We start from the raw sequence: 23,421 nt of genomic DNA, 5'->3' as shown, positions 1-23,421 counted from the left end.
ATATTTTTTTTTTCGGAAAATTGCCCCACATGAATGCAGCTGGCTGCCTGAATTCCCCAGTCAAAAATTTTTTCCTACTTCGGCTCCGGCCGTTCCTCTTACTATAAAATAGCTGGGTCCCTTGCTCTTTTTTTCTTCATTAAATTCCATGGGTTACGAAGACAAATTAGTGGCTCCGGCCTTGAAGTTTAGAAACTTCATCGACAGGACTCCAAACACATACAATGTTTATGTTATTGCATCCATCTCCTGTATTTCAGGTGCCATGTTTGGTTTCGATATTTCATCGATGTCGGTTTTTGTGGGTCAAACACCATACTTGAACTTCTTCCACAGCCCCAAGTCTGATTTACAGGGTTTCATTACTGCTGCTATGTCTTTGGGTTCATTTTTTGGTTCTCTTCTTTCGTCATTCGTTTCTGAACCTTTCGGAAGAAGAGCTTCTTTGCTCATTTGTGGTTTCCTCTGGTGTGTTGGTGCTGCTATCCAATGTTCATCTCAGAATGTTGCCCAATTGATCATTGGTCGTATCATTTCTGGTTTTGGTGTTGGTTTCGGATCTTCTGTTGCTCCAGTTTACGGATCTGAAATGGCTCCAAGAAAGATCAGAGGTACCATTGGAGGATTCTTCCAATTCTCCGTCACTCTTGGTATCTTCATCATGTTCCTCATTGGTTACGGATGCTCCAAAATCGATGCTGTGGGCTCATTTAGAATCCCCTGGGGTGTCCAGATTGTTCCTGGTCTTTTCTTGCTTTTGGGATGTTTCTTCATTCCTGAGTCTCCTAGATGGTTGGCTAAACAAGGATACTGGGAGGAAGCCGAAATCATCGTCGCCAACATCCAAGCCAAGGGAAACAGAGAAGACCCCGATGTGTTGATTGAAATCTCCGAAATCAAGGAACAATTGTTGCTCGATGAGCACGCCAAGGCTTTCACCTACGCCGACTTGTTTTCCAAGAAATACCTTCCAAGAACCATCACCGCCATCTCTGCTCAAATCTGGCAACAATTGACCGGTATGAACGTCATGATGTACTACATTGTCTACATTTTCCAAATGGCTGGTTACGAGGGAGACACCAACTTGATTCCTTCTCTTATCCAGTACATCATTAACACCGTTGTCACCATTCCATCTTTGTACTTGTTGGACAGAGTTGGTAGAAGAAAGATGTTGTTATTTGGTGCCGCTGCTATGATGGCTTGGCAATTTGGTGTGGCTGGTATTTTGGCTACTTACTCTGAGCCTTACGACCTCAATGACACTGTCAAAATTACCATTCCTGACAAGCACAAATCTGCTGCTAAAGGTGTGATTGCATGTTGTTATCTTTTCGTTGCTTCGTTCGCTTCCACCTGGGGTGTTGGTATCTGGGTTTACTGTTCTGAAGTTTGGGGAGACTCTCAATCGAGACAAAGAGGAGCTGCTGTTGCTACCGCTGCCAACTGGATTTTCAACTTTGCCATTGGTATGTTCACTCCATCTTCTTTCAAGAACATCACCTGGAAGACATACTGTATCTATGCCACTTTCTGTGGATGTATGTTCATCCATGTGTTCTTCTTCTTCCCAGAAACCAAGGGTAAGCGTTTGGAAGAAATTGCTCAAATTTGGGAAGAAAAGGTCCCAGCTTGGAAGACTTCCAAGTGGCAACCACACGTTCCTTTGTTGTCGGACCACGAGCTTGCCGAGAAGATGAGCACCAAGCACGACGAAAACATGCTTCAATCGCAATCATCGGAGGAAAAGCCAACTGTCTAATTTTAATTCTTGTAATACTTTATGCCTGCGTGATACAAATACACTTTATTTTATGTAGAAAAGCTTGACGAATGAAAACTTCAAATTTGAACGATTGTGAATTTTGAAAGAATTTCGCAGCCATTGTCAAATGCAGCAGGCGCACATAATATGATAAAAATGTAGTACTCAAATTTGAGAGTTTGACATTTCATCTAATTTGGTTCCTCTTCAACCAATACAGGGCCTATTCAAGAGCTTTCACTACAATCAAAGCGAAATGCATTTATGCTCAATTTCCTATATGCGACTCTTATCTCCTTATTGCAATCACTGTGACAAATTCACTAGAATACCACATATAAAATTCAATTTAGGACATTATTGGTAGCAGATCTTCAATTTATAGTTTTTCTACAAAGTATTTCCGTGAATTATACTACCAGCAAATATTTCAATCTAATTTTACGTTTTCGCAGCCAAATGAAAAGCATAGCAAAGGTGACCGTTTCAAGCCAATTTTCAATTTTGTGATATATGTGAAACAATGCCGACACTACAGTCCGGTCTATCAGCCTCGACCAAGATAAGGCCACCTTTCTAACTTTACAACTTCCGGGAACAATTCCTCATTCGGAACAATAGACCCGAAATGAAAGTCGAGGACCCCTTAACCCCACTATGCAATGCGGTGCCTGTTAAACACGGCAGAGGAACCTAACGCGGAAACTCTCATATTAAGGCTGAGGATGATTTCCTGCCATTTTTAAGCAAGTAAATCCGCAATAAATAATCGTGAATTGAATCAATCTCGACTCCGAATTGCGGGTCCGAAATGCGGTTCAAATTCCGGTGGTTCGAATAGAACGATGTAACCCCACACTTGTGACAAGGGTTGCAGTATGCCCCACAGCGCAACTGGGGTCTGGGGTAAAGCTGCACGTCACCCCGGATAAATCCCCGGAAATAAAACCGGAAAGTGGGGGAGGGGAATTCTTTTTTTCTACGATTGCCCAATCGGGAGATCTTACCGGTGTTGCTTTGCTAATTCTCTCGGATATACTGCCGTTTGGGTTTGAAGGTGTTGCAACTTGCATTATGATCGGAGATCTTTTACATTTCGCCGCACACATTGCTTGGTTTTTTTTTATTCGTACGTGGTCAAAGGAGGCCGGAATTGATGCCATGATTATAAATTGCAATCAATTCCCTATAACTATGCATTCCATTTCACAAGTTTAACTTATTTTTCTTTTTTTTGCTATGGCTTACGAGGACAAACTAGTGGCTCCGGCCTTGAAGTTTAGAAGCTTTCTTGACAAAACTCCCAATATCTACAATCCATATATCATTTCTATAATCTCGTGCATTGCGGGTATGATGTTCGGCTTTGATATTTCTTCAATGTCAGCATTTGTCAGTTTACCAGCATACGTGAATTATTTCGATACACCTTCAGCAGTGATTCAAGGATTTATCACATCTGCCATGGCTTTGGGTTCATTTTTCGGGTCAATTGCTTCTGCGTTTGTGTCTGAGCCATTTGGAAGACGAGCTTCCTTACTAACTTGTTCGTGGTTTTGGATGATAGGAGCAGCCATCCAAGCGTCTTCGCAGAACCGAGCTCAATTGATTATTGGTCGGATTATATCTGGATTTGGGGTTGGTTTCGGGTCGTCTGTGGCTCCCGTATATGGCTCCGAGATGGCACCTAGAAAAATTAGAGGAAGAATTGGTGGAATTTTTCAATTATCTGTCACCCTCGGTATCATGATTATGTTCTTCATAAGTTACGGAACTTCTCATATTAAGACTGCGGCAGCTTTCAGGTTAGCCTGGGCACTCCAGATCATTCCTGGACTCCTCATGTGTATTGGTGTCTTCTTTATTCCAGAATCTCCTAGATGGTTGGCCAAACAAGGTCACTGGGACGAAGCCGAAATCATCGTAGCCAAAATTCAGGCGAAGGGAGATCGAGAAAATCCCGATGTTTTGATTGAAATTTCGGAAATAAAAGACCAATTGATGGTTGACGAGAATGCCAAAGCCTTTACCTATGCTGACTTGTTTTCGAAAAAATATCTTCCCAGAACCATCACAGCCATGTTCGCTCAAATCTGGCAACAATTGACCGGAATGAATGTCATGATGTACTATATCGTTTACATTTTCGAAATGGCTGGCTACGGTGGAAATGGAGTGTTGGTATCATCGACAATTCAGTACGTTATCTTTGTCGTTGTTACATTTGTCTCATTATTCTTTTTGGACAAATTTGGAAGAAGAAAAATTTTACTTGTCGGAGCAGCTTCCATGATGACCTGGCAGTTTGCAGTGGCAGGGATCTTGGCCAGGTACTCTGTCCCGTACGATCTCAGTGATACTGTCAAAATTAAAATTCCTGACAATCACAAATCGGCTGCAAAAGGTGTCATTGCATGCTGCTACCTTTTCGTAGCATCGTTCGGATTTTCCTGGGGAGTTGGTATCTGGTTATACTGCTCTGAAGTCTGGGGAGACTCACAATCGAGACAGAGAGGAGCCGCTGTGTCAACTGCTTCAAATTGGATTTTCAATTTTGCGCTCGCCATGTTCACACCATCTTCGTTTAAAAATATCACCTGGAAGACATACTGTATTTATGCCACTTTCTGCGCATGTATGTTCATCCATGTGTTCTTCTTCTTCCCAGAAACCAAGGGGAAGCGCTTGGAAGAAATTGCTCAAATTTGGGAAGAAAAAATTCCAGCTTGGAAAACCACCAACTGGCAACCTCATGTTCCTTTGTTGTCGGACCACGAACTTGCGGAAAAGATCAATGCCGAACATGTGGAGAACGTGAATTCTAGGGAACAATCGGATGACGAGAAGTCGCAGGTATAAAAAATAGAAAGAAGTCTATGAGAAAATCCAATGTGGCCAGAGGACGAAGTGAAAAATGACAAAATGAAAAAATGAAAAAGTAAAAAATGACAGTGGAAAGTGTAAAGGAGCCAAAAGTAGCCTGATCAAAACAGCTCATGGCTGGTCGTTATGCCTTATGAATAGTGAAATTAGAAAATGAAGATTACTGAAAGTTGATTTCTTATGCTTGTGATTTTGCAATCGAAGTAATTGTATAAAATAATAGGTTTAAAGAAAGCTCTGGTATCTTCAATTACCATGGATTGTTATCGCTTTACCATTGACCTTTTATGAAGAAGAGTATCATTTGTTCCTTTTTTTTTATTCAAGTCCCAAATTGGACGTTAGCCTCACCATATTCCTTTTAGGCTTCCAATATTATTTACATTTTTATCTCTAGAAAATAAGACGGAATGTTGAATATCCTAGATTGAGCACTACTACAGTCCCTCATTCAATTTCAATCCATCGAAATAAAATTTCAGTTCATTTTTTTAAGTTGCAAATTTTGCTCATGTACCTTGGTAGTAGTATGATAACTTAATTTTCAGTAAAAATCTTCAAAGGCCTATGTCAGACAAAAACGATGACATTGAAGCCGTATTGACTTCCCCCAGTGCAGACTATGGATCCACCACAGATGAACCCAGTTCCTTCAAGCCTAGTAAATGGGACAAATTATTCAATTTCGATTCCAGCAATAAGCACGATAAGATACTAGCCTTGAAAATTGACTTCTTCATACTAACCTATATTTGTGTTAGTTATTTCATCAAGAATCTAAGCCAAATGAATATCAGAAATGCCTATGTTAGTGGTCTAAAAGAGGACCTCAATTTTCAGGGTAACCAGTATAACTACTTACAAACTTGGTGGCTTGTAGGATACATTCTAGGAGTTATTCCGGCTCAAGTTGCACTATGTAAGGTCAGAGCTTCAATTCTCTTGCCTCTGCTAGAAATAGCTTGGTCTGTTGTCACCATTGGTATATGTAAAGTTGAGTCAGTTCACACATTATATGGACTTCGATTTTAAGTGGGTTTTTTCGAAGCGGCAGCTTATCCAGCATTTATAACTTTACTAGGAAACTGGTATACCACCTCTCTTGGTTTCAAAGTCACATTGATTCAAATTTCTTCCTCCGGTGCCCAAATGTTCCTGGGGTATTTGCAAGCAGCATTATTTGCAAACATGAACCATAAAGCAGGACTAGCAGCGTGGAGATGGTTATTTGTCTTTGACGGAATTATTGGAATTCCTGTAGCAATTTACGGATTTCTTGCTGTACCAGATACACCAGACGATAGCAGGGCATTCTGGTTAAATCCACAGGAAAAAGCTAAATGTGTCGAAAGAATGAAAAGTGTGAAAAGAGCCTCCTACAAAAATCTCAATCTTGAAACAATAAAGAACATTGTATCTCTGTGGCCCTTGTACCTTTTCACTGCTGTTGTTGTATTTCATGAAATTTCGATCAACTTGTCCACATTTTTGAATTTGTGGCTCAAGTCAATCTCAAGATATTCTCATAATGTTCGGTTATTGAATATCATTCCTACTGCTTCTTACGCACTTCAGATAGTGGTTATGATAATTTTTTCTATTTCCTCAGATCTAACGGGAAAAAGATTACCATTCACACTAGGATATGCTTTCTTTGGATTTCTAGGATCTTTGATCCTACTAATATGTGAAAAACTGACAGTGAAAAATACCAAAGCTGAATTCGCAGGATGGTTCATTCTTTCCGCCGAAATGGGTTTTGTAACTTTGGTTCTAACTTGGCTCAACGAAGTGATTAGCGAATCAGCCGAGCAGAGAACTATCGTAATTGGTGTTACCCAAGCAGTTGGGTTTGCTTTTCAAGCCTGGGTCGCATTATTGATCTATCCAGCTAGCGAGGCACCTCATTATAAAAACGGGTACCAGTGTGCCATGGCATTTTTTGCCGTGGAGGCTTTTTTGTGTGTTTGTATCTGGTACGTGCTTAAATTGGATAAGAAAGGGAAACTCAAACATTTACAAATCAAAACTCAGTGTGACAATTAGTGGAATTTGCAGCCAATAATTGTCTTCCACATTATGACCAGATTATGACAAAATTAACTATGAAACTATAAATACTATAAAATTGATAGAGGAGAAGACGGAAATTAAAATAGACTTCTTTCCTGTTTCTATTAATATACATATGAATACTTAACATAATCGGTATACTTTGATAGTATGCAGGCCGCTGGACTTTATCGAAATTCGCAGCCATTTCGAGATTTCAATACAGACCTTCGAAATATAGGAATAGTCAAGTTATTTTCAGCTTATGCTAAGCATTTCAAAGTGGAATACCGCGAGTCCCCTAAGTTTGAATTTAGGTAGCAAGCCAGATTTGTCCCTGAAAATTTATGTTTCCGTATTCCACTAATAGCTCCAGAGCTTTGTAGTTCTACTGCTAAAAGTGTCAAGAAAGTCCACCAAACTAAAGCTATACATTCATTTTTTCAAGGAATAGTAGGATACGAAGCTGGTCAACACAACCAACCTTTATGACTATTAAAGGTTTCCAGTTTCAAGCCTTAAGTTCCAAGCCTTAAGTTTCGAGCCTTAAGTTTCAAGCCTAGTTTATCAGGCTTACAAATTTATTCAGACTAGCCTAGCTAAATGAGCTCTCCAATCTGAAGTTCGGTTTGCTTCTACACAAACCTGCTTGTCTACAACGACAACTGCGCAAGCTTGAGCACACCCTCATAAGTATTGGCTCCGCCAATAAAGCCAGCAGCATGAACAAAAATACAACCAGGAACACCAGCCTTTTCGCTCAATTCCTCGTCTCGAAGGCCTCTCCATGGTTCAAGCAATCCTTTTCTGAACTCAAAAGATGTGGATGTCACCGATACAGTAGAAACCCTCCATTTGGACGACGAGTCCTGGAAGAGAACAAACTCAATTTGTCCCTGGGCCGACTTTTCCTTTTCTATGGCGTACAAATGTTCTTTCCATGGGCAGAACTGCTCGAGTTTGAGGATTTTCCCAGACTTATCAACGTCGAATCTTGAGTCAAAACCAGACTCCACTATGGTGCGAGCGGGAAGCCACGAGTTTCCATAGCCCTTGAGCAAGTTGACGAAAACCTCGCCCATGAGAGCACTGCTTCTTTGGAATGCTGCGTCAAAATCAGCATCGGTTGGGTTTTCGTTCCACGAAGGATTGAGTTTCAGAACTATAGCTGGAAGGGTAATATTTCTGTCGTTGAAATTTTTTTCTGCTTCGGCTTCCTTTGAGTAGTTGTTGATTCCGTTGTCGTTGGCGTCCAATGCCTCGATAAACTCCTTGTACACTTTCTCGTACAACAATTCGGTGTTCTCCTTGGTGCTTTGACAAACTTCCTCGATGATCTGTTTTCCAAAATGCTTATAAATGAGCCCAGCAGAAGATAATTTTGTCTTGTAATTGGCAGAGAAAGTCTCGGAAAACTCACGCTGGTGATGATCAAAGTATTTGGTTCCATCGTACTTTCCTCCCACATCTATAACCAAATCGCTCGCTTCCCAGTCCTCTGGGTTTCTCAGTCTAACCAACTTGCAGTCTTTATAGGCAGGTAAAAGTTTCACCATATAAACAGCCAACGACTCGTCGGCGTGGAAACTGCCAGAATGGGTACAGATTTGCATTATCGACAGGTCTAATTTTATTTTTTTGTCGGTCAGCATCAAATTGTAGCGATGAGATTGGGTGAAAAATGTGCGGGGTGCGATGACATGAAACAAAGACCTAGGTGAGGGCATTGAAGTCTCAAAATTTTTTGTTATAGCTTTCAAATCTCTTTGTTAACCTGTTCTATATAAATCACCAATTCTGTTGCATACAAAAATAAAATCTAGCCATATCGCGTAGCCGAGCTACTCATTATAAATTTATGACAAACTAACGTAGACACCATCTTGGTGACACATGGTCAAATGGACCGACTTAGCCGGTGGGTAAGGTCTGTCGTCATGGAGCTCCAACTTGTCAAACATCTGCAACAATCTAGTTACAATGTAGGAAGCTTCAGTCAAGGCAAACTGCTGACCCAAACAGATTCTTGGACCACCGTTAAAAGGAACGTAAGCCCATCCCAATTTACGAGATTCGGCCCATCTTTCTGGTTTAAACTCATCAGCATCCTTACCGTAGTACTCTTCCATTCTGTGAGTGGAGTACACCGAGTAGGCCACTGTGGTTCCTTTACCAACGTAGATAGGAGAATTACCGTCTGGTCCACCTCCACGAGGCAACGTTGTCCTCTTGGTAGCAACTCTAAAGTTGACGGGCACAGATGGGTACAATCTCAACATTTCGTTCATGACCCATTTCAAGTACTCACACTTTTTCAAGGACTCAAATGTGATTTCTGAAACCCGAGCATCATCTCCCTTTCCAAATGCTTCGTAGATCTCCTCCTTCAACTTGTTGAACACCCTAGGGTGTCTGGCCAACTCGAAGAAGGTGAATGACAACAAGCCAGCAGTGGTATCTCTACCAGCTAACAAAATGTTCAACAATTGATCTTGCAAAACCTTTGGGTCCCTAGTTTGTTTGACCAATTCGTAAAGGAAGACATAGCCATTCTCACTCTTCTTTTCAAGTTCTTCTGGAGTCATGTCCAAGCCCTTTTGGACGTAGAATCTAGTGAAATCGTGCACTTGGTTGCAACACTTTCGGAAGTCAGAGTTGTTGACAATAAAGTAGAACATTTGCAAGTAAGCACGGGTACCCAAATAAGTCTGGGCGGTGTTGAACGAGTTAGCAAAGCTGCTTCTACCATCAAAGTCCTCAGTGGGAGGGTCGTTGATAGCAGCATCCTTTAAGCTGTACACGGATTGTCCAAACAAAAACTCGGTGGCAGTGTCGACAGTCAACTTGAAGAACAAGTCTTGAATGTTGATGGTTTCCCCGTCAGCGAGTCTGATGTGCTTCGCCAATCTCTGCAAGTGTGGCTCCAAAGCCTGGACATGGGCAACTTGTTCTCTGGAGAATTGAGGTCTCAACATTGATCTTGATTGTTTCCATCCATTACCATCAAGAGTGAAGATACCATCTCCCAACAAAGGCTTAAAGTGAGCGTGTCTGGTTCCCAAGGCAAAATCATTAAATTGGGTAGCTAAAACGGCTTTCATATTTTCAGGGTCTCTGGTGATAATTACGGGAACACCAACAATTTTGATGACAAAGGTCAATGCCTTTACATCGTCATAAATTTTCTGGGCAAAGTCCAAAAGGCGTCCCTCTCTTTTGACCTGAATAAGACGATAAAGAAGAGGAAGCGAGAACCAGTTTACTTTGTAGTATTCAGGCGAAGCAGCACAATTGTGGGTGGCCTTAAATCTGGCGACGGAAATCTTGTGGGCAATAAAGAACGACACCAAAAGAGCCGAGATCACCACGTACCATTTGGTCAAATAAGGTTGAATGGAATCCAAAAGTTCTGACATGACAAAAGTGTTGTATCAAAACCTACCTTGACGCAATCCTATCTTTATAGGTGAGGACTCCGGTGCTGCCCACTTCCCCTCCACATGTGAAAATGGCCAGATGACATAATAGGGCATCCGGAGGGGGCAGCCGCAAATCCGGCACACAAGCACATATTACTGCACGGCGTCCCCACTCCGGGGTCAGCGTCCTGCAGATGGTATTGCTTGTGCCCTCATTGGGCAGGCGATCCACCATCACATGCTACTGGCCGCACATGATCCATGGGCCTAAATTTGGGGCATGTGTGTCAATTCGGAACGGGTGTTGCTTGAGTTCCGGAGTGCCACATTCGCTTAGCGATGTAAACAGTAACATGTAAGAGATACCAAGATACCAAAGATACCAAAAATATACCAAAGAAATCCGTGTAAAGACATGCAAAATACATGTAAAATACACGTATAATCCTCTAGCCACATGTGTGGACCGTCCTTTTAATTCTGTCTCGAGAAGTTTTTATGAATTTCACCTTTTGATTCGGTTGCAAATCACAATCCATCGTGGCAATTGTTTTGTTTAACGTGACCTGCTTAATATCCGTTCAGGTATCCTTTCCAATGCATGCTGTCCAATCCAATACAATCCAATACGTGACTCTAGCATGTGATCTAAATTTGTGATAGCCCAACATCACTTCCACATTTCCGTGTGTCGCTCCGCCGTTGCGCCATTGTTCACTTATCGTTCAAATCGGCACCAGGGCGTATTTCCCGCTGTTACGCGACGTGCATCTAGAATGAAATCGGAGCTTGGGTTCCGCTACAGGATGCGCTTGTGAAAGAAACGGCTTTTCCGTGGGTATTCATTTGTGGGGAACGGTGTATGGGTGCGATCGATACTGCGCAACTATTGCGCAATCAAGGTTGGCCTGTGATAGCTTGTGATGTGGTCTGAAAGTGACAAACTAGCAGATGAAACAAATATAACGCTCAAAAGTCATTTACTGATATTCAGAAAAAGTCAGTTCCACATATAAACTGGTGAAAGGTTGCAATTATTATCTCGAAACAATGCTGAACTGGGATCACTCAAGGGACATAATCATACACAGAAATTCTATGCAAGCGCCGTAAAAATTGCCCAGTGAATTCAGCGGAGCATGGATATTAAGACGAGTTTGAGTAATTCGAGCAATGTGTTATATGGCAAGAATTCGATGATCGGTGAATGTTGCATATTTTTACGATCTGAGGTTGGCTGCGAAAAGCTTAATCTGCGCATTTGTCAAGCGAAATCTTAATAGGTGTGAATCGATTCACAACCAGCCAAAAATGAACTTGTGCGAAGAGGCATAATATTCCGTGCAAATCGAGATAAGAAATACTCTCTCCGAAGTGTTATTCTGACTCTCAGTCAAAGAGTCTTTTTGGCGGAATAGTCGTCGATCAAAGATCATTGATAACACTAGAATGATCGTCAACTACTCACTTTCGAATATTGATACTCAAGATGTATACACTGTATGGATCTATTCATGGGTCAATTGCCTTGACAGTGGTGGCTACCCTCTAAGCTCCCGCAACCAGCATCGTAACATCTCAGTATGTTATATTGCAGGCAGCCCCCAGCACATACAGATATGGGGCTTATTTTGAGATGTCCGGTCCAAGTGCCGCCATGGCGCATAGTAATACAGTAAGTGTTGCACAACCATTTACCACTTTCATTCTTGAAGACAGCATCAATTGCGCTGGCTATAGTCTTAACCTGCGCTGTCGTATCACAATCGCCGCCAGCATTCCAGTACTTGTAATGAACTGACCCGATTTGTCCACAGTGCAGGTTGCAATCGTTCCAGCCTGCGCGTCGCTTCATACAAGCTGCTATCTCCCAGATATCGGTAAAAAATCCATTATTCATTTCAAGACATTGACTGAATCCAGTTACCCACGCCACACAAGCATGAATATCAACCCTTTTCTCAAGTTGTTATTCACCACTGATCCATTGTAAGTCGAAATCGAATACCAGGAAGAATCTTCGCGTTTTGTTGTTGATCCTTCGAGTTACGACTCGAATAAATCCAAGTTGATTCCAATTACAGCATCAGTTATAACATTACCCACACTGTCCACTAGGGTTTCGTTCAAAAGAGCTTGTACCCGAGTTAGTAGAAGCAGGAAATGTAGAACAAGAAATACTGCACTGGTGATTTGAATCTTAAATTCTTCTTTTCAAAACAAGCCAGCAATCGAATTCTTTAGAAAAATAAAAATCGGTACTTCCTTAGTCTTCAGTTGTCGCCTTTTATAGTCGCTCAGAGACCAGTGCCGTTCTCTATGCATGTTGGTAATTAATCAAAAAGTAAACCTGGCATATACATGCATGGCAGAATTAATAAGTCCGTTAAGTCACCTTGTAGCTCTCCTCCTGTAATGCTCGAAATATGTGTTCAAGGGCGCAGGTAGCTTTTGTCGCCAGTTACCCACATCGTCAATGAGAGAGTACAAGTATACGTTTAGTAGAGGGTTATTCGCACCTTGCAACAGACTAGTTGCCGGTTTCGCACTTCGGGTAAAGTTACCACGAGTGACATACGAAATATTATCGGGGGAGATGCCGAGCTGTCGCGTGCAATAAAAAAAAAACCAAATGCACAGTGCATCCTCAATATTTCTGTCAAATCTAACAGGCATTGTGGAACGGAAACTACGTGATTGAATATCTCTTTACTTTCCTGGAAGCTCGTACCTTCCTAACCAATGATATGTGGTGACTTGAACACCGTAAAGTAATGCAACTTGTGCATCAACTAAATAGTCGGTATCTCACCCCTATCAATAAATATGCATGCTTACTGCATTGATAATATGCCTCGGACGCATGAATACGCCAACCTCGACTATTCTTGCCTTATTGAATGTGGGTTAAATACGAATACAATTTTTATTGGACTTTGCATTCATTAATACTCAACGAGGATACCATACCTTAACTTATCCAAGCAGATGCAGAAGATTTCTTGGAAAATAAAAAGTCCCATTGCCATTCCAAATTGCTAGAATCCGTATCTATTCGGAGTTATTAATGGTGCGGCACTATATGCGGTTGAAAATTGAGGTGCGGGCTTACGTCGGTATCTGACCATCTATAATTTGGGTCAAATACCGCGAGATCATTTAAATGATCTCAGAAGCATTATTTTTGATAGCAATTGTCTGGTTACAAAGACGCTTGGGAGCTTTCCTCAAGAACCGAACGACCAATTATTATGCTCAGAAAAGTATTTCATTGATTGTCTTAGGTTTGAATTGTTTCGTTATTTTCAGCTTTGCTTGGTTTTATGGTACTAAACGTGAAAGATTTCAGATTTCAAACCCTCAGGGAGAGTTTCAAACTTTATCAGAATTCAAAATGAATATGGTGCATCTGATGAAAGAACTGAGTGCTCGCATGCAGCAATACCTCGGGTTGAATGGCCACGACCAATGTGGCAGTATTGGGGCAGTTCATTACAAGTTCTGGGATGCCAGAATAGACAGTGATCATCACGAGAGATCGGAGACCATCATAAGTGCAATTGATAAAGTGTTGAAGCTTGAGGATGGCCAATGGTTAAGAGAAACTTTTTGTGTTCAATTGAATAAAGACGGAAAGTATGATGGTCACCTCAGAATCAGTTCCCACTCGATTTGTTATGGTACTTGTTTGCCCAGTGACATGCAAGTAGTTTACGATGTGGATAGCGGTGCTCTTCAAGCGAATTAGTGTAAGACTTAGAGTTCATATTAATGCATTGATACGAAAAGTGTATTTTATCGAATCATTTGCTTATTAAAATTTGTCTTGGCGATGATATGTAGCGTGTTACTGAAGGAAACTTATTATTTTGCTTTTACACTCAATGCACATCGATGCAATTTGCAATGGTTATTTAGTGCATCGAAATGCATATTGACACAAATATACGAGATCCAGAATGCATACAAGCATCAATACCTCGTACTTCGGTCTATTGATTCCATAAATTACTTTCGAAAAGTTTATTGTAGCGTAAAGATAATATTGTCTTGGAACGACGCTGGAATGAATTCAAGTTGAAAAGCTCTTTAATTATAATGAGACTGCAATTTGCGGTTTGCTGCAAAAGTTTACTACAGGTACGAATTGCAAATGCGACTGATACGCTATATCAATCGAGATTCCTTGCAAGGACCTGATTCGAGTTGTGAAAGGTATCTCCTAAGACTAAGTCAAAATAGCCTCAATATATGGCTAGTCAATTTTCAATTTTGTAAAATTAAACTCAACGATGCAAACTGATTACAGCTTTCAACGGATTTAACAATGAGCAGAAGCGACATCAGCACGTTTGGCGTACGAAATCGAATAGCAGAAAATTTTGGCGAGATTGATATGAAAAAAATTGTACACAGTGTGCCATGATTTGCTTAGCCGCATAGTCAGAATTCTAGCACCCGTGTTACTGGAAGTCAAATAGAACCATGTGAACAAATCTGTAAGAACATCAGCAATCAAGATACTCATCTATCTTCTTTCCTTGTATGTCTTATCCAAAATTTAGTTTGAAAAGGGAAGTTTCTCGCGGTTGCAAAATAAACTTGATTATAATAAACTCATTGACATGTTCCAGTATTTGTCCAGTAATTGTTCCAGGATTTGTTCCAGTATTTGTTCCAGCATTGGTTTCGCCCAACATTGGTTTCGCCCAACATTAGTTTCCAATCTGTTTTGCCATTCTCCGCCGGATTCATTGTTAGCTTATCTAACCGTTATTCGCAGCGCCTATTCGCAGCATTAGCCGCGCGCACAATCTTACTCGATCTCTATCGATGAATCAGAGCTGTAATCCGCTACCGGCTGAGCAGACTGGGCAGACTGGGCAGGCTGTGAACGCTTTTTGGGCTCTCGTCGAAGCAGCCGAGTCTTGATCTGCGACGTTATGGCATGAAGCAGCTGTTGCACGTGCTTACCCTGCTGAGCCGATTTTCGTGGCACAGGATCATAGCCTATATTCTTCAATGCTGCGCTTGTGAAAGGTTGCACGGCTTTTCCGTGGGTATTCACCAGCCGCAGACTCCCTCTTTTGGCGAGTGCTGCTACGCGCGCTGCCTTGTTGCGGCGACTCAATTCCTGGGGATCGGTGTACTGGGTGCGATCGATACCAGGCGCTGCCGCAAACGTTGTGGTGCGTTCGTTAGCCTGTGAATATGGGACAAAAGTTTGTGGCTTGCGGTCCAGCGGACGGTCCAGTGGACGACGAGACAGGACGCTCCCGTTGAGTTCCATGCGTTTGGAAGCGTATTTGCGGAAATGGATGTCTTGGTGGTATCCACATAGTGTTCCTTGGGCGGTATCGATCATGGTGTTGCAGCCATTTTCAAACGAACATTTTCCAAAATCTCGGCACAGTCCAATCTCGAGAATGGAATCTACTGCTGTGTTGAGTGCGAGATTGAACCCGGTTTTCGATTTGTGCAGCCATCGATTAACATTGGGGTTAAGTATGCACACAATATCTCCTACTCGGAGTTTCCACCACCGGTCAAGCGCAGCTCCAAATAACATCACCCGTACAGAATGGGCAAAATTACCAACGGAGATTTTTATGTATTTTCCACTGCCTTTCTTTGGGGCGCTTGCAGTATTTCCGCTTGCAATAGGCTCCAGCTTTTCTAGTATCAACCCCACTAGACACCAATTAGCGTACGCTGGCTCATAAAAGGACGGAGGACACACTTTTGCTAGTAACTTTTCGATCCGTAGCACCTTCGTGTCTGCCAATAACGTCTGTAATGCGTCTGGACTTATATACCGCTTGCGAAGTCGAAATCCAGAAACTTCATCTCGATCATTTTCACCCACATCAATATCTAGTGGCGGTGGAATGTTCAAAAATTCAAACTTTCGTGTGGCTAACTCGGGTCCTTGGTCACCTCCACCTCCAGCACGTTCAAGTCCAGCCGCAAAGCTTCCGGTTGAAACCGGTTTATTCTCTTTTGCAACCATTCGAGCGATACTTTTGTTTTGAATTTCGTTTTTTTTTGTGGGAATTGTCTCCAGATTGCTCAATTGGTTTGTCAGATGACCACCAGGGCCGGACATGTACCCATTGGGACTTTGGGTTAGTCCATTTTTTGCCGTTTTTCGTCGCCTTTCCTCGTCGATTTTGGCCTGTTTCGCCTTTTCTTTCTTCAGTTCAAGAAGCTTTTGCCGCTTCACCGCATACTCCTTTTCAAGGTCCGCTAGCTCGTCGTCGGAACTGTCGGTCAAAATCACCTCGTTTTCGTTTTTGGGCTCATCGCGTGGATCGTCCATAAATAGGCTGGAGAATTATTCAGTATACGCGTGTGGTGCACGGGTGCAAACAGGAAAAGCATTAAATAAAAAAGGACTACTCCGCTAAATAAACAGACTCCTAAAAAACCAATTAAGCATTGAAAACATATTGAACTATTTGAACCAATATATCTATTTCCTGTAATATAGCCTGAGTCACCATACAAGTGACTTCCTGCATACCTGCATAAACCACCAAAATACAGGAATCTTCAACACACCACCGAGCACTCCACATGGGACGAGACCGAAGTAAGTCGCTTGTCAAGCGTATAGCCTCGGATATACCGTCCTTCAATGATGGAAAACTTGATTTGGGACTGATCTCTCTGTTGGCTCCACCGCTGGTGAGCTCTAGTCGTCCACGGTCAAAATCGGTCGACGATGTGAAATTGAAAAACAACCAAAATAATGAAAAAAACAAGATCGGAACAGCTGAAAGACGCGATCATGTGCTCTACCCGTTCAGCAGTGCCGAATACAACCAATTGTGGTCGGGTTACATCGATACTTATACATATAACTCGATCTTGACAAATGAGGATATCGAAAATATCGGCCAGTTGCCGATCGATCTGGCTCTAAACTTCCAGCATAACTGCCAGCTCAACAGTGAGGCCATTGAGGACTTGATCCGCGACACAGACGCGATTTTGGCTGTTCTTGATCGACTTGTAGACCAGTACAATAAGGTGGACCGAGACACCAGTGATTTTGCAAAGCAGTCCCAGCGTCTCTTGGAAGAGCAAAAAAGAGCCGAGGAGACCTCCAGCGAAATTTCAGAAGCACTTCTGGTTTTCGAGGCTTCTGAGTGGATAACAAAGGTGCTCAGTAGTCCTGGGATCAATTTGGTGAAGAAAAGACTGTTCAAAGAAGCTATGGCAAAGTTGGATTCTTGTATCGAGTTTGTGGACACGCACCCAAACTACAAGGATATAGACACATATCGAGCCAGATTCAGACAGTGTATGACTAGGGCTCTCACGTTGATTCGCAACTACTTGATTGAAGATATAAAGTCCACGGCTGCTTTATCTGAGTCGACAAAGACTGAAACTTCGCTGATGGAAGTAACGGTCTACAGCGACTTCAAGAACCATGCCAACCGTCACAATGGAGAATTTTATTCGTTCCACAACTTGATTGTGGAAATTGAAAAGAGATACAAAACGCATCCAGAATACGAAGGTCTTTTGTCCGACGTTCTGTCCCAATATTTCAGAGTGAGGTCCAATCTCGTTGCTTCCTACATCAACCAGAATGTCGAAACATTATCAAAAAAGTACACGGGAGAAAAAGATTTGGTGCAATTATGCCAGAACAATATATCTTTCTTCAAGCGGGTCATCGAGAGAGAACATGGACTTTTCTGTCAATACTTTTCTGGAAGTGCTTCCCTGCCTGTGGCACATCACTATGAGGGCCAGCTCTATGAATGGTATAAAGATTTATTAGAACCTCTTTACGATACGCTTCGTGATCGCATAATTCGTGCCGTTTCAATCTCAGAGCTCTGCCTGTTGATGACGTTACTCCAAAAATACTACGAGTTTGAAGACCCAGAAGGAAGTATGGGTGGCTCTGTAGTGGGTTCCGTGGTCGGTTCAACTGTTGGGTCGATCAGCTCTGATGTCCCAATTGATTATGGACAGCTTTTCGAACCAATTGTTGCAGATGTTCAGTCAAGATTAATTTTCAGAGTTCAGCGGTTCGTCGACGACAACATCATCAACTATAAGCCCCGTCCCAAGGACTTGCAAATTGGCTCGACAAAGGTAAATGTCACCCACCAGGACGATGAAGTCAATCTCTTTCCACAAATGTACTTGCCAGTGGGAAAAGCATTGACTGTACTTTCGAGCATCTACGACTTGATAAACCTGGCGGTGTTTGACGACCTAGCACACTACATTGTTCACAGCTGCATACAAATTCTCCAGACAAGTGGATACAAACTTGCAGAATCGCATTTAGGAAGTCTCGATGCCAAGCTATACTACTTGAAAAACCTCATGCTTGTCCAGCACCAGCTTAACAATTTCGACATCCAGCATGTTCGAACAGAAACAGCATTGGATTTTACCAGCGGTTTAAGTGAAATCCTCAATCAAGTTCGCCATGGCGATTTCATGGTAAACTACACCAAACTGGGTGGCTTTATTGAGCTTGCCAGGCGCTCAGCACCACGAGTGGTTAACAACATGATCGATGCCAAATATGAAATCGATAGTGAGTTGAATAATGCCGTTCAAGACTTCATTGGACAATGTGTCAAGCAGATATCGAAACCCATTTTGGCACAAGATGCAGTCAAAACTCCACTAAAAGCAACGTCAGACTTCAGGGACTTGCTTCTCACGGAAATCCCTCGCTACTATCGGGACATCCAGCTTTCATTCTCCGATTCCAACGTCACAAAGTACCTCATGGAAAATATGGAATCGGTGCTATTGACGACATATACCGAGTATTACCATCGATTGGAACAGATAGTGACGCTGGCGGATCTAGACGCTTCTGCTAGCGACAAGCTTCGGCTGGATATGACCGAAGTTATGGAGCCGGACACATTGGTTGGATTTCTCACCGACTTGGTAGCAAACCTATATGACAAAGAACTGGAGCTGGGACAAGTGGACGAAAAGCTTCTCGAGCAGATCGAAAACGACTTGAATATTGAGGAAGGGAACGAGTAATACATCGTGGATGTAGATCATGCATCATCAAATGGATTGTAGATATTTTTGGAAAGTAGTCTGTTCAACTCGTTCTTGACATATTGAATATCGCTGCTATTGATGAGCAAATGCGTATCACTTAACTCTTCTACCAAGATACCTGGTCTCGATAAGTCAATTTGCAAGATGAGTGCTTTGATGGAAGGATCACACTGGACCAACGTACCCGCCACTGCTCTGGGCATGATTAAGTGAAGAATGAAGAAAAGTAGTTTAAAGAACAAAAAATCGGAGTCTCGTTATTTTGATGCTGAATCTAGTCCCGCAGTAAAGTATTGGTGTTAAGTTTATAATGTTTGGATAAGATGAGTTTCCAGTGCGCGAAAAATAGCGAGCCGCTAGCGACACTCCTAGTGCGATTAGCGGTGCGAAAAAATAGCGAGCGGTCAGAGACACTACTGCGACCCTGTGCGACCACTGGACTCGCACCGCTATCGCAGCCAAACCGTTGCGCGCACAGAACATTAATCTATCATCACGTATTCTTGTCTAACACATGAGTGACTCCGCTGGCGGAACAGACGACGCTGAAAGCACAGTTAAGGCAGAATCAGATAGCTTGCATACCCAGGATGACCAGAATTCTTTCAAGGACGAGATAGGCTCGGAAAAAGACCACCAACCCCAAAACAACGATTTGAACGAATCTCAAAATATAACTCAAGACTCGGAAAATACAGACTCAGACTCATCTTCGGTAGCGTCTGCCGACTCGCCTCCTGTATTCTTATACTCGCGACTCAATTCGCTTCCTCGTAACTTTTTGGACCGAGAACCTGTTTCATGTAGCTTGTTCCACGAAAGCTTGTTTGTATTTGCCACTCATTCAGGCCTTGTGCATGTGTGCAAACCCGACTTTACAATGGTAAGAACGTACAAGGCACACAGTGCATCGGTTCTAGCTTTGGATACCGATGGAACCCATGTTATTTCAGCGTCAATGGATGGAAGTGTAGTGGTGACTTCCACAGTGGATTCTAATGAAACATTTGGTTTCGACTTTAAAAGACCTGTTCACGCAGTGGCAATTGACCGAAAATACTCGGTGACAAAATCTTTTTACTCTGGCGGCATGAGTGGAAAAGTGATCCACTCTTCAAGAAACTGGCTTGGAAAAAGGTCGGATACCATTCTTTACCTGGGAGATAGCCCCATAGTGGCATTCAAAAAAGTAGGGGAAATTATAGTGTGGATGAATGACATGGGAATCTCGTTCTTTGACACCTACCATCGAAATATCATCAAGACAATTTATAGACCCGATGGTGCTCCTCGCGGCGACCTCTACTGGCCCCGCATACATTTTCCAGAAACCGACCGGATTCTCATAGCATGGGCGTACCATGTGTGGTCTATCAAGATCCAGAGTGGTTCTACCAGCTCCAATAATGGTGCTCTGACCGGAGCTGCCTCATCTTCTGCTCAGAACAGAATAATGTCATCCGCCATGTCTTTTCGTTCTGTCCCAGAAAAGCATATAAATGTCGAGCATGTGCACCAGTTTGATTTCCTTGTGGCAGGTATCTCGTCGTTTAAGGACGACAAATTGCTTGTACTAAGCTACGAACCGCCCATCTCAGTCGAAGATAAGTTGGAGTTCCAAGACCCCGACTTGAAAATAGTTGATTTGGCTAATGGAGAGATTGATTTCGAGGAGGAAATTGGCCTTCGTTATATCAAAAATCTCGGATTGAACGATTACTCACTCGGAACTCATATCGGCAATACTGGCGCTACCTACTATATCATGAGCGCCAAGGATGCTGTCATTGCAAAAGAAGTACAACTCAACGACCGATTGGAATGGTATATTTCGCGAGAAGATTACTTGGAGGCCTGGAAACTAAGTCAGCATTTATTAACTCCCATTAAAAGACTCAATTTGGGAACTTCTTATGTGGATACTTTGATCAAGAGAAATGACTGGAAAGAGGCTGCGAACTTCTTGCTGACAATTCTACATGTGGATGAATCGCAGATGCCTGCAATTGATACGAAGAGCACTTTACGTACAGACCAGTCAGTTGCTCTGAAGGGTGACGATGAATTGATAAAGGAAATTATTCGCCAGTGGGAAATCTGGGCTACGATATTTTTAAAGTCTGGCCATGTTGAAGAGCTAACTCTGATTATTCCAACACTTCCTCAGTTAAATCTTCCACAAACATTGTTTGACGAAATATTGGAGTACTGGTTAAAGAACAAATCGCAGACGGTGTTCTATAATATCATCAGTAAATGGGATATCTCTCTATTTACTTTCGAGGCCATAACCCTGACAATGGAGTCTTCGCTCGAGGCCGAAGATGACGATAAACTTCGAAGATGTCTAGCTGACTTGTATGTTAGAGCCGCTCAGCCTCAAAAAGCAGTACCCCATTTGGCCCATTTAAGAGACCGCAACTTGGTCAGGTTTCTCCATGATCATCACTTGATAGCATCTTTCGTCGACAGCCTTCCCTACTATATCAGTCTTTCTTTGAAGGACGATGAGATAGAAAACACCCCTATAAGCGACCTTGAGGTGGAGCTTCAAGACACAATTGATATTCTCGTTGAAAGTCGACACGAATTGCCTCCACAGGTTTTGACCGAGATGATGACCAAGCACCATTTGGATTTCATCAACTTGTTTTATTTGGAACGACTTGAAGTTGTCGACGACTATCTCACGGTACCGTTTCAGAACGACAGGTTACAGTTATTTGCGCAATATGATCGCAAGAAACTTCTTCCCTTCCTTACCAAGCACAGCTCCTACGACATCCAGAAAGCCATCCAGCTCTGCGAAGATAATGATTTTGTTGAAGAATCGGTTTATTTGTGGGGAAAAGTGGGCGAGACCAAAAAAGCATTAATGTTGATAATCAACAAATTGGACGACCCAGAGAAGGCTATAAACTTTGCGAAGCACCAGAATGATAAGGAAGCATGGGATATTTTGCTAGAGTATTCAATGGAGAAACCTGCTTTCATCAAAGCACTTATTGAGCATGCCGACGAACAGTCGTACATGTTCTATGATCCCATTTTGATATTGGAAAAAATGCCTCGCGATGTGGAGATAGAGGGTCTCAAAGAGTCTGTTACCAAGATCTCCTACAATAACGATCTCAACGTCATCCTCAACCAACTCATTCTTCGAATAATTTACAACAAGTCTGAAGACGTTTCCAAACAGCTTCGAACCCTCAAACTCAAAGGTATCCAGGTTGACGTTGATGAATACACGGAGCTTTTCCAGCGGTTCGAGACAATATTGGTTGAAAGCATGGAACCAAAGGGACAGTTGAAGACAGCCGAAGAGGAAACCAGCGTCTATTCGGATCTCGCAAACAAGATCAGGCATCTTGAATCGTTAAGGGCAAAGACATAAAGCATTATATAGATTCTAGCGACTAGCAAAAGGATTGAGCCGGGATAATATGGTTCCAGATGCTCTGGAGAGGAAACCTGTAGCCAAGTTGTTTGCCTTACCGAACTTGTCGCATTTCGTGAATGCTAAAGCGTTTGTGAACGACAAGAAGATTGCAATCAAAATCAAAATGAGATACAAAAATTCGAATTTTAACACCGCCAAAATACCCAAGACAATCCACGCTACAGGCTGGCCATACAAGAGGGTCCAAAACACTTTTGAGTCGATTGGATTAATGTACCGAGAAGGGTCTGCCGACTCAAACACCCACACGTTTTCAAATTCGCCCGTCGACGACAGTTCAATGAAATTGACTTCGTTCCACCACCTCAAGCCTACCAACAAGCGACCAGCAACATTTTTCAAGTTCCAGAAATCGCCCGATATCAAAAGGACAAGGACGATGAAATGCAATATGAACCGATTTTTCTTGGTAATGAACCCAATAAAGAAGTTCCCAAAGATGTAGATCTCTATAGGGAGTATTCTGAATCCTATATAGAAGAGCAATGCCACGGGATGAGACAGTTGTTTGAGTCTTTGTATCCATGTCCATGAGCTAGGATCACTATTTATTTGGCCAGAATTCGGTTCACCACCCATCTGATTGTCCATGGGTCCTGTAGCGCCCGCCGGCTGTGCTTGAGGCACATCAGACTCTATGGCTGTGTATTGGGAGCTCATACCGGCGTTGTGAGCGATTTGTGTTGTGTGGAGAAGATCTCAAATTTCACCAATCTCAAATTATTCAGTGCGACTTTTTCTTTCTGAACCACTAATCAAAGACGATGTCCCGATATTCC

General features: G+C 42.4%; 12 protein-coding genes across 12 annotated transcripts; 7 read left to right on the top strand and 5 right to left on the bottom strand. All coding sequences in view use genetic code 12, as the record gives it.

Annotated features, from left to right (window-relative positions):
* Window positions 1-148: 148 nt before the first annotated feature.
* Window positions 149-1,765, top strand: PGUG_05860 (sugar porter family MFS transporter; the record flags this gene model as incomplete). Its single annotated transcript, XM_001482047.1, has 1 exon — window positions 149-1,765. The coding sequence occupies one exon, from the start codon at window positions 149-151 to the stop codon at window positions 1,763-1,765; it is 1,617 nt and encodes a 538-aa protein (XP_001482097.1).
* A 1,242-nt stretch (window positions 1,766-3,007) lies between these two features.
* On the top strand, window positions 3,008-4,627 carry PGUG_05859 (sugar porter family MFS transporter; the record flags this gene model as incomplete). The annotated part of the gene is made up of 1 exon (XM_001482046.1): window positions 3,008-4,627. The coding sequence occupies one exon, from the start codon at window positions 3,008-3,010 to the stop codon at window positions 4,625-4,627; it is 1,620 nt and encodes a 539-aa protein (XP_001482096.1).
* A 591-nt stretch (window positions 4,628-5,218) lies between these two features.
* Window positions 5,219-5,683, top strand: PGUG_05858 (uncharacterized protein; the record flags this gene model as incomplete). Its single annotated transcript, XM_001482045.1, has 1 exon — window positions 5,219-5,683. One exon carries the CDS (start codon window positions 5,219-5,221, stop codon window positions 5,681-5,683), a length of 465 nt encoding a protein of 154 aa, XP_001482095.2.
* Window positions 5,684-5,800: 117 nt separating this feature from the next.
* Window positions 5,801-6,697, top strand: PGUG_05857 (uncharacterized protein; the record flags this gene model as incomplete). Its single annotated transcript, XM_001482044.1, has 1 exon — window positions 5,801-6,697. The coding sequence occupies one exon, from the start codon at window positions 5,801-5,803 to the stop codon at window positions 6,695-6,697; it is 897 nt and encodes a 298-aa protein (XP_001482094.2).
* Window positions 6,698-7,356: 659 nt separating this feature from the next.
* Window positions 7,357-8,430, bottom strand: PGUG_05856 (uncharacterized protein; the record flags this gene model as incomplete). Its single annotated transcript, XM_001482043.1, has 1 exon — window positions 7,357-8,430. The coding sequence occupies one exon, from the start codon at window positions 8,428-8,430 to the stop codon at window positions 7,357-7,359; it is 1,074 nt and encodes a 357-aa protein (XP_001482093.2).
* A 129-nt stretch (window positions 8,431-8,559) lies between these two features.
* PGUG_05855 (cytochrome P450) lies at window positions 8,560-10,119 on the bottom strand (the record flags this gene model as incomplete). Its single annotated transcript, XM_001482042.1, has 1 exon — window positions 8,560-10,119. One exon carries the CDS (start codon window positions 10,117-10,119, stop codon window positions 8,560-8,562), a length of 1,560 nt encoding a protein of 519 aa, XP_001482092.1.
* A 3,166-nt stretch (window positions 10,120-13,285) lies between these two features.
* Window positions 13,286-13,870, top strand: PGUG_05854 (uncharacterized protein; the record flags this gene model as incomplete). Its single annotated transcript, XM_001482041.1, has 1 exon — window positions 13,286-13,870. The coding sequence occupies one exon, from the start codon at window positions 13,286-13,288 to the stop codon at window positions 13,868-13,870; it is 585 nt and encodes a 194-aa protein (XP_001482091.2).
* Window positions 13,871-14,938: 1,068 nt separating this feature from the next.
* PGUG_05853 (uncharacterized protein) lies at window positions 14,939-16,441 on the bottom strand (the record flags this gene model as incomplete). Its single annotated transcript, XM_001482040.1, has 1 exon — window positions 14,939-16,441. One exon carries the CDS (start codon window positions 16,439-16,441, stop codon window positions 14,939-14,941), a length of 1,503 nt encoding a protein of 500 aa, XP_001482090.2.
* Window positions 16,442-16,698: 257 nt separating this feature from the next.
* On the top strand, window positions 16,699-19,158 carry SEC34 (Golgi transport complex subunit; the record flags this gene model as incomplete). Its single annotated transcript, XM_001482039.1, has 1 exon — window positions 16,699-19,158. The coding sequence occupies one exon, from the start codon at window positions 16,699-16,701 to the stop codon at window positions 19,156-19,158; it is 2,460 nt and encodes an 819-aa protein (XP_001482089.2).
* Window positions 19,159-19,175: 17 nt separating this feature from the next.
* On the bottom strand, window positions 19,176-19,385 carry PGUG_05851 (TFIIH complex subunit; the record flags this gene model as incomplete). Its single annotated transcript, XM_001482038.1, has 1 exon — window positions 19,176-19,385. One exon carries the CDS (start codon window positions 19,383-19,385, stop codon window positions 19,176-19,178), a length of 210 nt encoding a protein of 69 aa, XP_001482088.1.
* A 311-nt stretch (window positions 19,386-19,696) lies between these two features.
* On the top strand, window positions 19,697-22,576 carry VPS41 (Vps41p; the record flags this gene model as incomplete). Its single annotated transcript, XM_001482037.1, has 1 exon — window positions 19,697-22,576. One exon carries the CDS (start codon window positions 19,697-19,699, stop codon window positions 22,574-22,576), a length of 2,880 nt encoding a protein of 959 aa, XP_001482087.2.
* A 15-nt stretch (window positions 22,577-22,591) lies between these two features.
* PGUG_05849 (uncharacterized protein) lies at window positions 22,592-23,302 on the bottom strand (the record flags this gene model as incomplete). The annotated part of the gene is made up of 1 exon (XM_001482036.1): window positions 22,592-23,302. The coding sequence occupies one exon, from the start codon at window positions 23,300-23,302 to the stop codon at window positions 22,592-22,594; it is 711 nt and encodes a 236-aa protein (XP_001482086.2).
* Between the last annotated feature and the right edge of the window lie 119 nt (window positions 23,303-23,421).

The sequence above is a fragment of the Meyerozyma guilliermondii genome, genomic scaffold (genome assembly GCF_000149425.1).
Source record: "Meyerozyma guilliermondii ATCC 6260 scaffold_8 genomic scaffold, whole genome shotgun sequence".
Taxonomy (NCBI): domain Eukaryota; kingdom Fungi; phylum Ascomycota; class Pichiomycetes; order Serinales; family Debaryomycetaceae; genus Meyerozyma; species Meyerozyma guilliermondii.
The sequence above is the reverse complement of the archived record's forward strand: the minus strand, read 5'-3'. Positions and strand labels throughout refer to the sequence as shown.